This window comes from Rhinolophus hipposideros, assembly GCF_964194185.1.
Source record: "Rhinolophus hipposideros genome assembly, chromosome: 7".
NCBI classification, from domain to species: Eukaryota; Metazoa; Chordata; class Mammalia; order Chiroptera; family Rhinolophidae; genus Rhinolophus; species Rhinolophus hipposideros.
The window spans coordinates 24,091,685-24,105,361 of NC_138053.1; the positions used below are offsets into that span (position 1 = coordinate 24,091,685).

Sequence of the window (13,677 nt, forward strand, 5' to 3'; positions counted from 1 at the left end):
TCAAGTTTAAAGTTGGAAAAAACCATATTTTCATTTATAAACAAATGTACATTCAGTTATCCTGGATTTTTAATGGATAATTTAGGTACTTTTAAAAATCAAGTCATTAAAGTCTAAATAAGTCATATTGCCAAGTTACTTACGTTTTCAGTTAAAGGAAGACTATCTATTCTTTTAGTAAGATTCTGAAGTTGAGCATAATACCAGTCTTTTTCCTTTTCTTCTTTGTCAAGATCAGCAAGAAGTAATGATCTGTTATTTAAAAAAAGGAAAGTTTACACAATGCTAACAGTGTATAACAGCAATTCTTATTAGCTATTATTGTAAAGTTCTCACTGTAAGCTAAAATATTAATAATGAATAAATAAAAAACATTGATTTTGACTTTTTGAAGATGAGAATTAGAATATTATAATCTTTAAAAGTTGACTATTAAAAAGTTTTTTTACTTTTTCAGCTAAATAAGTTGGTAATCATCCTTATTAGAATATTCATATTTCACCAAAGGCGTTGTGTTTACATTATTTACAGCCTAAGAATATGATGATGATTTATAGCAAAAAGTACAGATATTACAAAACCCAAAATGAATACAAGAAAAAAAAGTACAATAAAGTAGTAAAGAAAAGCAGTAATTACGCCAAAAATAAGCCCAGAGTATATGAAGCGACTGCTTTGGACACAGATGTAGTTCTTAGTTGCTCAGCAGCCAAAATAATAAAAAATATAGTGTTACTGTATAATATGAGGATTATTCTGAGGGAGAACAAGTTTTCTTTAGTTTGGAATTTGAAGCTGAATTTATGTAATTTCTGAACAACCCAATCGATGGTGTCCTCAACAACAATCGGTATCAAGATACTCTACATCTGATCATCATAAACATAAGTGCAAAATAAGAGTGTTACTGGGATAAAACTCAGTTGGCACAAGAAATATATGAACTACCTCTTCCCATGTGGCTCTTTCCCAAAGCTACCACTATTACCATTTTGTTTGTATTTCCAGAGATATTCTATAAAATGCAAAGATATATGTGCATTCTTAAACAATAGTAGCGGATGTGTTGTCTTATAACTATTTTTTTTTTCACTAAAAAATCTATCTTGGAAGATAATTTTATGTCAGAATATAAAGGTCCTACATAGTTTTGGCTAGCAGCATAATATTCCATAATATTCATGAATCCATGAAGGGATATACCACACCCAGTTCTGTGTTAGAGGGCACTAAGGACCTTGCTAATCGTTTGCCATTATAAAGAATGCTGCATTGAACATCCTTCCACATCACCTCATTTCATACGTGAGCTAGCACACATGTAAGATAAAATGAAACTAGGTCTAGACCTAGAAGCAGTAGGTCTTTAGGGTTTACTGTACTAATGGCTTATTTAGTGATTATCAACAGTCTTTTTGAAAAATGCTTCTTCATGTAAATTTCACATCTTCTTTGTCCTCTAGCTAACTCAGGTATGTAAAATTTTAACGTATTGCCCTTATTAGATGTTATTTATGCTCCTATTACCTTCACCCATGCAAATGTTTTATCAAACATTTTTATTTTTGCAAATCTAGGTTTGTGTTTTTTCCCCCTCCAAAAATGGTCTATGACTATGGTTTTAATTTGACTTCTTTTAGCATGAGTGAGATAAGCCATTTTTTCAAAACCATTTATATTTTCTTTTCTATGACTTTACTTCTTTATGGGACCTCTTCTATGTTAAGAATGATAGCAATTTGTCAGTTACATGGGTTGCAAATATAATTTCTCAGTTTATCACTTGTTTTCTAACTTTATTTATAATGTTTGCCAGGTAAAATTTTTTGATATGCTTGCAGAGTCATGGGTAGTTTCTATTATAGCTTCTGGAGTTTGCTCATACACAGAGAGAAGTTCCCCACTCTGCTACTGTTACTTTAAAATCCTGTTTGATTATATTTTCTTGGGAAATACACATCTATGTAAGTATGTGGAAGGCTCTATTCTTTCCAAAATTCCCTTTCCTTTACTGAGAAGCAATTTTAAAAATAAGAAATAAGCCTTCACTTTTGATGTGGTAACCTCAGTAGTGAGGGAATCCATGGTAAGGAAGTAAGCCCCTGCTTATGATGAAGCAACTTTGGGAGAGTGTGGAGTAATGAGAAACTGCCCCTTCATCCCATTTCTGACAATGGAGGAAAAAAGCATGATAGAAAGCCTGAATCCCTTTCAAAAGTTGGGTACTATGACTAGCATAAAGACGAGACCAAGATCTGATTGTATTGTTAGGCTTTTCCTGGTGAGGATCTGCAGGACCTACAAGGACAAAGTAGGAAAAAGAGAGGGCTACGTAGTGATCCTCTGATTACTTTCCTATAAATAGCCTTATGAAACAACAGCTGGGTATTAAAGTGCTTCAATTGACAGGCCAATGTTAGTGATGGTGGTGGAATCAGGGAGAAAAGGACAAGTTGTTACTATAAAGTTTAAGATCAAACTGTAATAACATGCTCTGGGAAAGCCAAGATTACAATGTCTTGAATCAAAATGATAACAAGTGGTTAAATGATAGTAGTTGAACTTGTAACTCACACAACAGTGCTTAAGGCTCAGAAATAAAACTAGGTCTAGACCCAGAAGCAGGAAGACCTTCAGTGTTTAGTGTACAAATGGCTTATTTAAGTGATTGTCAACTTCTTTAAAAATGCTTCTCCATATAAATTTCATGTTGTCTTAGTCCTCTAGCTAACTCAGAATCATCTAGAAGAGCATGGCACACATGTATTAGGTATTTAATAAATATTTGTTAAATAAATCAATGGCTAACATGACAATAGCTAACATTTACTGAATGTTCTACACAGAGGACGTAGCTTTAAGTCTTTTTTAAAAAATCCAGTTTAATCCTCACATCATCTCTTGAGGTAGTTATTCTTATGCTCATTCTATAGAATGGAAAACTGAGGTTCAAAAAGGTTAGAGAGCTATGGACCTGGGTTTGAATCCTGGTTTGACTAGTTTACTGGCACTTATCTTGTGCAGTACAGAAAATGAGAAAAAAGGAGAGTTAATCTATGACATAAAAAAGATCTAGAAAGAAAGAATAGAAAAAACAGAGGGGAGAACATTGTCAAACAAATAACAAATTAGAATTACAAAAAGCTGAAGAAAACAAATTTCTAGATCAAAAGGGCACAGTGAATATCCAACATGATGAAGAAAACACATATACCAAGGCATCCTAAAATATTCAAAGAGGAAAAATGGTTGCTGACAAAGGAATAAGAATCAGACTGGTATCAATTTTTTCACCAGCAACATTGATACTGAGATGAAAACGAGTTGGAACCTTGACCTATCCAAATTATCAATCAAGTGTGAGAGCAAAATAAAGATACTGTCACATAAGCAAGGACTCAATTTTCCTCCTTTCAAACATATGAAAACCAAGAGAACATAAGATATATCAGAACTACACACAAATACCTTCTCCTCTCTCTCTATCTGTTAATAAAATGAAGACTTTATCTATATGAAGCCAAGTTCCTAGGAAAGTCAGTATGCTCACATATCCTCTGCCTCTTAATAAACCAAGGGGACAAAGATATGTAAAATTGTAGTCCCTCGTAAGCCTCTAATTTTTCGGCATAGTATTTCCTACACTGTCAGAAACAGTCAAGGTTCAAGGTGTAAAACAGACTCATGTCAACTTAAGAGATGAAAGAAAGCTTAACACTACTTCTGCCCCAGATGATACCCCTATTTTTATAGATGGACACACTTAAAATCAGAGAGAAAGTAGCAAAAGGGCTTTTGCTTCTCAGTGAGATACGCTGGGCATTTTCCATATGTTAATATTGAATTTTCACAATTCTACAAGGTAGAACCACATTCCCATTTTGCAGAAGAAAATGACACCACAATTTAATGACTTGACCTAAGTCCCAGAACTAATATGTAACGTTTTTATGTATGTTAACATTTCTTGAATGTCTAATAGAACTTTTAGGAATATAAAAATAATGAGGTTTCATTCACGCATTAAGGAATTTACAGTCTTTTAGGAGACATGGAATATGTGACAAAGTTCTTGATAATGATATATTTTCTGATGTTTGTAATGAAATTACTTTAACTGTAGGAAGAGAAGAATTAATACACTAGCTGTGAGAAACTAGAATTCATTCCATATGTCAAGTAGTTTTTTCAATAATGAAATTGATTAATTAAGAAATGTTTCATTTCTGGCACGTGTAATAGGCCTTCCATAATGGACAGTCACCTTTATACTATTATAGATATAGTATTAGTTATTTTAGCTCAAAAGTTAACCAGAAATGCAATTAAAAGTGTTATATACTTTAACCAGACACAGAGATTGTGATCATGTGTAGTACCCAATGTACAGAGCATTTGAAGTATTTAAGTGACAAAATAGAAGTTTTAAAAATCCTAAGAAATTGCCTTCTTTACATTTTTAGATTTAGTATAGGGATAATCAGTAACATACTATCTTTAACTTAATAAATGCAAAATGCTCTCTAAGTGTTAGTGGTCACCAACCATACATGTGACATAATTCATATCTTGTATTACAAAATGTCAAAATAATAGCAAATATTGGAGCATACATGTCAATGTTTGCTATTTAATGAAAAAAAAATACCTCTCTTTCTCAAGTTCTTCTAAATAACCGGTGTTTTCTCTGCTTCCATTTACAAACCCTCTTCTTGGAAACGAACCCATAGGAACAGGACTGCACTCTCCTGAACGACTAGATACAGATCCTTCCCGGCTTCCATAAGAACGGAGGGACATTTTTGACCGCAGTTTCACTCCAGGGAAATTACTGCTATCTAAGTTAAGTTCTAAATAAAATACAGACAAATTTTTATATAACAATTGCTTTAAATGGTCTAAAATACTGCTGATGCAATTATACTGTTTTAAAAGTGAAATCTTATGTTCGCATTTTATAATATAATTGAAAATACTTCGTATATACTATATAAAGCCTGTAGGGTGACTAAATTATGGCAGCTATTAAGCAGCCGATTTATGCAGGGAGCAGAAGAAATCCTTATCACAAACGCTGGATGCTCAGAGAAATTCACTGACTCCAGGTTCTAGGTAAGTGTAAAGGAAGGAGAGAGAATAAGTAGAAGAATTCTGGGGGAGGAGGGGGAATCAGAAATGACCAAGCCTGAGTGGGCGGGCTCTCTGAGGGTGTGCAAAAGGACAGTGTACTAGAGCATCATCAACTCTACGAAAGGACACACTTCTTGGTCCAAAAGCTTACAACTTTAAATTTCTAACAGAGGAAATCACAAATATACATGACTAAATAAACAATTGTTTGAAACAGAATGGCTGACTTTTCCTTTCAAAGTCAGCCTGAGCTGGGGAAAAGGAGTATGTTAAAGGAAAATGAGACGAATGTCCTTTCTTACATTCCCACGAGATAATAATACATTTGGGGACCTAAAGGTAACTTCTCTGAGAGCTTCAATTATAATCAAGCACTTTCCTGTCTTGACATTGGAATTTTTAAGCAACAAAATGAGAGGACAGTCTTTTAGAATTCTGCTAAATCTGGCTTATAATCAGCTTATATATGTGAGAGGGTAAAGCATTTCTATCCTAGATGCAATAAAGAGGGACACTGCTTCAAATGAGGCAATGGACCCAGTCTGTGTCAGACAGCTTACTAAAAGGCCTATTGAGTGATCGGCAGAACAACAGTGAGCTTTAAAAACAAGCTGGAAATTATCAAGGAAGGGATCTAAAATAGTAAAGCCAGTGAAATGTTTAACTGAAGAAATAACAAGCAAATAGACTTTTTACATATTTGTACTGCAACAATCACATCCTAATGAGTAAGGTTGTTATACCAAGAACACTGAGAGCAACACTCAAATCAAGAGAAGCTATACTTGGATAGATTCACCTAACGCTGACAACTGAAACTTAAAAAATTATTTTAAAACATTTAAAAAAAATCTACCTTTGAGACGCTCTAATAAATCAATCTGTCCAGAAGATGTCATAGCTTCATCTTCAATACTTCCCTGTAGTTGTTTAAGTACTTCCTGCGAAAAAAGAATGCAATGTATGACATGACAAAATTCTAAAAAACTTCTTGAAGACATGAGTCTATAAGTTTCTTGGCACTTAGGTATGATAGGGAAAAAAGTTATTTCAGATAAATCTAAAAATATCATAAGCTATGAAGCACTCTACATATATTACCTATTATTAATTAAAAATAAATTATATTCCAACAATAATAATACTGGTATTTTGTGATAATGGTGATTATGGAGAGTTTCCTTGCAAGACACTATATGGAGCACTTACGATATATTATCTCTAACTTTTAAAACTATACAACAGGTGATTATTCTCATTTTCAGACAGATCAATAGAGCCTCAAATACTTAACCAAGTTATTGAGCAGCAAATTTATTTAGGGAACACAGGAAATCCTTATCACAAATGCTGATGCTCAGAAAAATTCACTGACTCCCAGGGAAATGTAAAGGTAGGAGAAAGAATAAGTAGAAGACTCCTGAAAAAAAATTAAAAATCAGAAAATAGCCAACAATCAATGAGGCTGGCTCAACAGTTATGTATTTAGAATCCATGTCCCAACATGACCATGAAAGACATCAAATTAACACATTATAATAGGCTGTTTTACTTAATACCTCATAAATATTCAAGCTTTGATATATCACATTTAAGTACATTCTTTAGCATACTAATTTACACTCAGATATTCAAGTCACTTTATGCTCACTGCCTGCTATCTTTCGATGCCATTATTCCTTTCCCATCTAAATACTCCTGATTGGTTTGCCAGATTCCTTAAGTGTGTGTCCTTTCCAAATTAAGACTGAAAATATTACAGGTTCCTGTCTCCTCAGCCCTTAGACTCCTATCCTACACAGCTCCAAAATCTGGCATGTATCTTTAAAGGAAAACGAACTGCGTGTGATGCAGGTCCCTTCCCTCTAGTAGAGCTGTGTCTCTCAAGCCATTACAAGATTATGGGATATTTTACTTTGCTTTTCCAGCTCAACCTTATTCTCAGGTGGCACCGGACTCCTTAACCGCAAAGTTCTGTCCCTTGAAGGTTGTGAGCTCTTTAACCTGTTCTACAAAGTTCAAAATCTGGTAAATTTTTTGAGAAGGAGACCTGTTGTGTGAAAGTAACAGTTCTCTCCTATGGCAGGACTCTGCCTAACATTCTGCCTTCTAGTCCAGTCCCATCATCCTTTTCCACAAAAAGACTCAGCCAGTGTCCCATGGGGAAAACTACCCATGATTTGGAGCTCCTCTAAATGTCAATACTTCACATCTGCCTACATGTTTGTCAAGACCTCCAATGGTTTCTTTCCTACAGTGGAGTCCTGCCTGTTCCAATGATGAATATCAGTCTGTACCCAGAATCAACAAATACCTCTGGGGAAGAAAATCACCAGAGATCTCAGCTCATCAAGAAAGGGCTCTTCCCTTTTAGGAACTTTAATTGATACAATCCTTGATGCTTCCACAGTTCTCCAATGTCTTTAAAAGTATTCTTTTGGTGTGTGTGTTTTATCCAGTGTTTCTAGTTGCTGTAGTGGGACTGCCTACCTGGGGCTGCATACTACATACACCTAAAAGAAGTCGCCTCAATTTCAGAGTTTCTAAAAGACAATACAACACAACTGGCAGAGCAATTCTAAATAAAATATTTCAACAGTTTCTTTGAGAAATGGCAATCTTTTAAATTAGTATGTAATTTTGAAGGAGACAATATATATTTGTATTTATAAATTCTGGAAGCTTGGTTTTTAAAAATTACATTATATAATCACACATTATTTTAAAAAACATTTTAAGATTTTAGAAACATTAGAGGATTATCTTTTGGAGACAAAATGTGATATAGTAATAGTGAATAGAAGATATTTATCAATGAGCAACTGTCATTTCACGGGGGTTGCTACTTGACCCCTTTCTGTTTTTCTCTATACATCACAGTTACAGATTCTTTTCATTACCAGACACAAGTATACTTGATAATTAAATCGCTAAAATAAATTCCGAAATGTGTCAATTTGAATTTTTATTTCTCATTTTCCTTACCCTCTGAAAAGACACTTTACATGTATATGTTTTTACAGTTTATAGAAAGCAATTTATAAATATTTCATTTTGTCAAAATACAAAGATACAGATAGTTCATTAATAATTTGCTTACAGATAACTTTTTCTATACCATGCCATCTTTTAGTTTAAATGCTTCACATCTTTACATGACTATAATTGTTGTTATGCTCAGCATTTGAAATCAATCAAGTTGAATTTTAGCTCTACAACTTACGTAATAGTACATAAGTTTTTAAGGTTATAATTTCTGCATTTATCTGATTCCACATCAACTAAATCTCATGAAATCTCTATTTTATTTTATTATATTTTTATTACAGAAAATGTCAAACATATACATAAGTATAAAGAGCATTATAACAAATTCCTATGTATCCTAACATCTTGCTTCAATATTATCAACTCATGGTCTTGTTTCACCTATACCCATATCAACTTCCACCATTTATCCACTTACACCCAGATTTATTCTGAAAACAAACCTCGGACCTCCTGTCATTTCTTCTGTAAATATTTCAATATGTATATAGGTATTTAAATAGGGATTCCTTCTAAACAAACCACAGTGCCATCATTATACCTTAAAAAAAGCATTTCCTTAATATTCTCAAATAGATAGTGTTCACATTTCCCTAACAGTTGTATACCTGTTTTGCTGTCACATACACACAAAAATATTTTGATAATCGGTATTAATGCCATGTAATCAACAGCAAAGCAGTATGCTCTTTTGCCACTAGATGGTACTACTGCATAAGTTGCAGGCACCCGTAAAGGATCTAATTGGAGGAGACACACCTTGGCTTTCTTGGGGATAAATAGCTAAATGATTAGGAAACACGATTCAAGATTCTATAATGTATTCCAAATAAGTGATTTTTTGGGGGGAAAGAACTTGCTTTGGATAAACTTTAAGACAATGCAGGAAGTGCCAATGTTTCCAACTGTCTTTTCACAAATCAATATTCTAAGAGAAAACAAACAGATCATGCATGGTTCCTGCTGCTGAACAGCTTAAAGCCTCTTAAGGAAGAAGTACATAAATAATTTCATTGTAAGGTATAATTGCTGTACCATATGCCCAATCCTAAAAAAAATATGTAGACGGGTTAGCAAGGATATCTATAGAAGCTCGTGCTGAGTGATTATCAATTTATGATTGAATTCAGACATATTTAAGTGCCAATATTCATGATGTATAATACATCACCTGGATAAGAGGTTAGCCTTATATTCCATTGGAAAAATTTAAGGGTCTGACTTTACTGTTACTTGGGGAGACATTTCACTTCAGCATGGAAATGGATCTAAGAGTAGGTTAAAATGTCGCCCAAAAATGAATTTTGAATTTGCTCAAGTAATTAAACAAAAACTCAAAAAGCCATCTCAGAGCTCTATACTACAAAACAGACATCCAGACAGGCCGGCCAGGAGTTCTCTGCAAAATATACCTCTAAAGTAGATGAAAGAGTAGTCCTGTTGGGGATTTTTAATTTTGTATCTTTAAAACTTTTTAAAAACACGTTATGTAGATACATTGTGTTCATCAGTGTTAAAATACCAAACTACTCTTTTTTAACCTATCAGGTAATTAATTTGGCTGTTTTTAAGGTCACCCATAGTTTGTGGTAAGAAAAATGTTTGTTTATAGTCTACCTTATTTCTAAACGGAGTTGAGGTAGATATCTTGGAGATCTGTCATTGCTGGGGACAGTTTTTACCACAGAAATAGGCAATTAGAATAAAAAAGATTTATAGACAGAATAGTACATATGAGTAAAGAGGTTGAACTGTTGTGATACTGAATATAAAGGGTAAAAGAAGAGCAAAAATAATTCAGTGTTGTACAGAAGCTTGAAGAATAAGGGAGACCTCAAAATGCAGAGAAAGAACTCAGAAGAGAACAGAAAATGAATGAGAAATAGGAATAGACAGGAGAATACGGTCAAGAATCCAGATGTTAAAATAGCCTAGAGGAAGAAACAACACAAAGCAGGAATAAGCAGAAATTATTTTTTAAAAGGGAAGGAAGGAGGTAACAGTTTTGTTGATGATCTCCCATTCTATAAAGTTATTAAGTTCAGTGAGAAGAGAATCTACTTAAGTAACTGAAAATTAAAACAACTGAAGTTTTAACCTCGATTATTTTGAAATTAGAACATATTTTCCTTACTGCAGACTGAACATTTTATAATTCTTCTTGGAGCCTATCACAGCTTTTCAATGCTATTTGGCAAACCAATTTTAGGGCTTGAAGATGCCCTGGAAATCACCTAGGCTGATGATTGTATTTTCCAAGTACGAAATGCTTGTATTTTCCAAATACAAAAAAATATGTAAACTTCAGTCCAGAAGGGGACCCAAAGGTGATGCAGCTCAGCTTGTGGCAACACCAGGAATTGGACCAGGTATTGACCTTCCCCACGATTCTACACACTGGGGAACGCTCATCTTCCTGATCATCTATCAGTACAGCACGTAAGTGATGACACGATCAGAGAGAGTTAGGGAGGAAGGCTATATTTAATAATTAAGATATATTCTAAAGTTATGAAGCTAGTATTTATGAATTACACATAACACCCAGCCTCAGTATAGTGATGCTCAAGTTTGTCTCTCATTATTAGCTTAAAAACAACTAAGAACCAACTAACTAGTCATTGAGGTTTTACAACTTATTTTCTCTATATGAATCACTGGATGAATTTAACATATTTTATTTGAAGGTATAAATGTAAATGTTTGTAAGAAAAGAGTTTACATATTACTGCTTAACTTAAAATAACACTTTTAAGTAAGCGAAGTGTCTAATCCCACGTTTACAAGAGAGAACACTGAATAAAAATGGATACACTGCAATTAAAAGTCACAGTCTGATACCTTCATATTAGATGCCTCAGTTTCCAGTTTTGTAAGATGATTGGAATTATCTTCTAGCTCTTGTCGAAGATTTGAGTTCTCCATCTTCAGTGCCTCAACTTGCTTTAACAACTGATCATATGAAGCTGCAGCCATCCTTGGCTACCCTTGGACCTACAAGGTTAAAAAGGATTTTGAAATTCACTACTAAAAAATATAGTGGCTGCTTGCTTACAAAGAAAGGGATAAAGAAACAAAACTCTTGAGTCATTTAATAAGAAGAATTGTGCTCATATGCTAGTTTTGATCTCAAAACAATACTGTTCAAGTAGCAGCATCTTTCCAAGAGGATGAAGTACTGGGGTCTTAGTTGAAGACAAACAGAACCAAAATAGAAGAGAACTTCAGTAGTGTTTGAATACATCTGCCTTTTCACACTGGATGAGATTTCTATTAGGTTAGAATTTTTTCAAGGTTTTAAAGATATCTTACCCGGTCTAGCAGGCAAAACTTAGGAAATGTAATTACTGATAAGAAATTTATTTATATTAGTAATATTAATTTATTTCTGGATTTTGTCTGATAGTCAGAACCTCAGAGCCAGAATGGATCAATGAGATTAGACACTGCATTCCATTCCATTTCATTTGATAAAAGGCCAGTCTTAAACATCATCTTTGGGGAAGGAGTTCTGAAGTTTCAAGTAGTCATTAAAAGACAGTCATATTAACAAAATGGACACAAAGGAGAGCATTAGATTGAGACTTCAAATCTTTTTGATAGGAAGATGACAAAACAAGAATTATTAATATAAAGTTCTATTACATTTATTCAAAAGGATAAACACAATAGGCCATGTTAGGGCATATGAGGTCTTAGAATACACTGTGCTCAGATTGAGGCAAAAAGACACTTAAAGAAAATGGATGATTTTAGGAGTAGAGATTGTCAGAGAAATGAAAGACTCTGCAGTTAATTATATAACTATGAAAGAAGAGGAGAGAAAAGAAAGGCATAGAAGATAGCCTGGTGATAAGAGGTCCCTGGCATGGAGAATTATAGAATGCTAGTAGAGTTATATTAAGAATAAGTTCAGAAGACTCAGATTCTCTTTTAGGTTGAATCCAAACTCACTTTGGAATATATAAAATTCTACCTATCTTAATTTTTTAAGAGTTAAAAAGTATTACGAAGGTTGTACTTAAACATCATTTAAAGATCTTGGCATATAAAAAAAAAATGCTCCTATGCAAAACAAGGCAAGACAGGTTATAACACTGGCCTGTCATGACCACACTGGCCCGTCATGACAACATTGGCGTTCGGCAACTAGAAGGCTCCTAACAAGGGTAATTAAGGAGCTCAGGTCCAGGTAGTTCTCCAACGACTAGAGTCAATGATAAAGCTGGTGCAATACATTGTCACCCGAGGAGGAAAGGGAAACCTAGGAGGTGGGGATCACTCAGAAGACTTTGTGATTGAAAAGAATGAGCACTACACATATATTTGGAGATTTGGGTCTTAATTTCAGGCTTGGTCAATTTCAGGTTTAACCTGTGCTCCTTCATTTTAATTCATTTACCATCTGTAAAAATGGCATTTTACTTACTACCTGCTCTAATATACTCATAATTTAAAGACACAGGGTTAGAATTAAGTAACAAAAGGCAAGATGAAAAATAAAAGTGTTATGTAAATATGTTACATTATGAAAATACACATGTAACATAACTTCCTTATTAAGACTTAATGTTGATCTGTTATAACCCCTGCCCCCCGAACCAACGGACAAGAAGTGAAGAAGTAATTTATCCTCTTAAAAGGGACAGAGGAGACACCTCAAAAATGAAGGAGAAATTCATAGATGTGATAATTTTTCTGTTTTACAGCATACCATTAATAAGCAGGTCTGGAAATACATAGCACATTAAAAACCATGTGATAGAGGTAGACATCTGACAATTTAATAATGTAAGCCCTAAAATTCTTTATTTCAAAGAAAATATTAACAGGTAATTTTGCACTGAAATAATAAAACAAAGTAAGACGAAAGATAATGACAGAGAGATAGGTACAGATAGGTATGTTAAGACACACAGGGTTAAACCTTACACAATCACAAAAATCACCAGATGGGCAAGAGGAGCAGAGACTTTTAAAAGTGCTCTCTATTGGAGGGGAAAAAAATTCAATCCTTCAGATGGACAATTAAAACACTCTATCATCTTTCTCCCCACCCTCCAGAATAATAAACATTAAAGATATTTCTTCCCTGGAAAGCAGAGTGTTTCATATAATTTTACTGGAAAAAATAAAATGTTTCATGAAGTAATACCAGTAGGTACTACTTTATATCCTTTTAGAATACTGTAGCTATCCTTCTCTAATTCAAAATTGCTTTATGCAAAATTTGAGAAATCATAAATTTACTTTGGAATGCCTTTGATACAATCACAAGAATTTCATACCCAATATATCTCAACTGCAAATCATTCCACAATATTTTTTAAAAAATCAAAATTTATTGCATGAAATGGGGAAAACCTCTGAATCTTTCACTTTACTGACAGTATGCAATCACCCCGGTTTGTTTTTCTGTAGTCAAGACGCCCACTAAGGAGATTTCCCCACCCTATAAGAACAGGGCATGGGAGAAGGAAGCACAATGACTGTTGTTTA

The 13,677-nt window shown here is 33.8% G+C and overlaps 1 protein-coding gene across 7 annotated transcripts in view; it reads right to left on the reverse strand.

Annotated features, from left to right (window-relative positions):
• Positions 1-13,677, reverse strand: part of APC (APC regulator of WNT signaling pathway) — a 127,526-nt gene that overhangs the window by 65,409 nt on the left and 48,440 nt on the right. For 4 of the 7 annotated variants that reach the window (XM_081052909.1, XM_081052905.1, XM_081052911.1 and 1 more), the window contains exons 2-4: positions 5,987-6,071; positions 4,649-4,850; positions 144-252 (exon numbers count right to left, since the gene is read on the reverse strand). In XM_081052909.1, the coding sequence (XP_080909035.1) occupies positions 144-252; positions 4,649-4,850; positions 5,987-6,071 (396 nt within the window). Of the gene's footprint in view, positions 1-143; positions 253-4,648; positions 4,851-5,986; positions 6,072-11,019; positions 11,173-13,677 lie in introns of all 7 variants that reach the window. The other 3 variants (XM_081052908.1, XM_081052910.1, XM_081052907.1) reach the window with 1 other exon arrangement.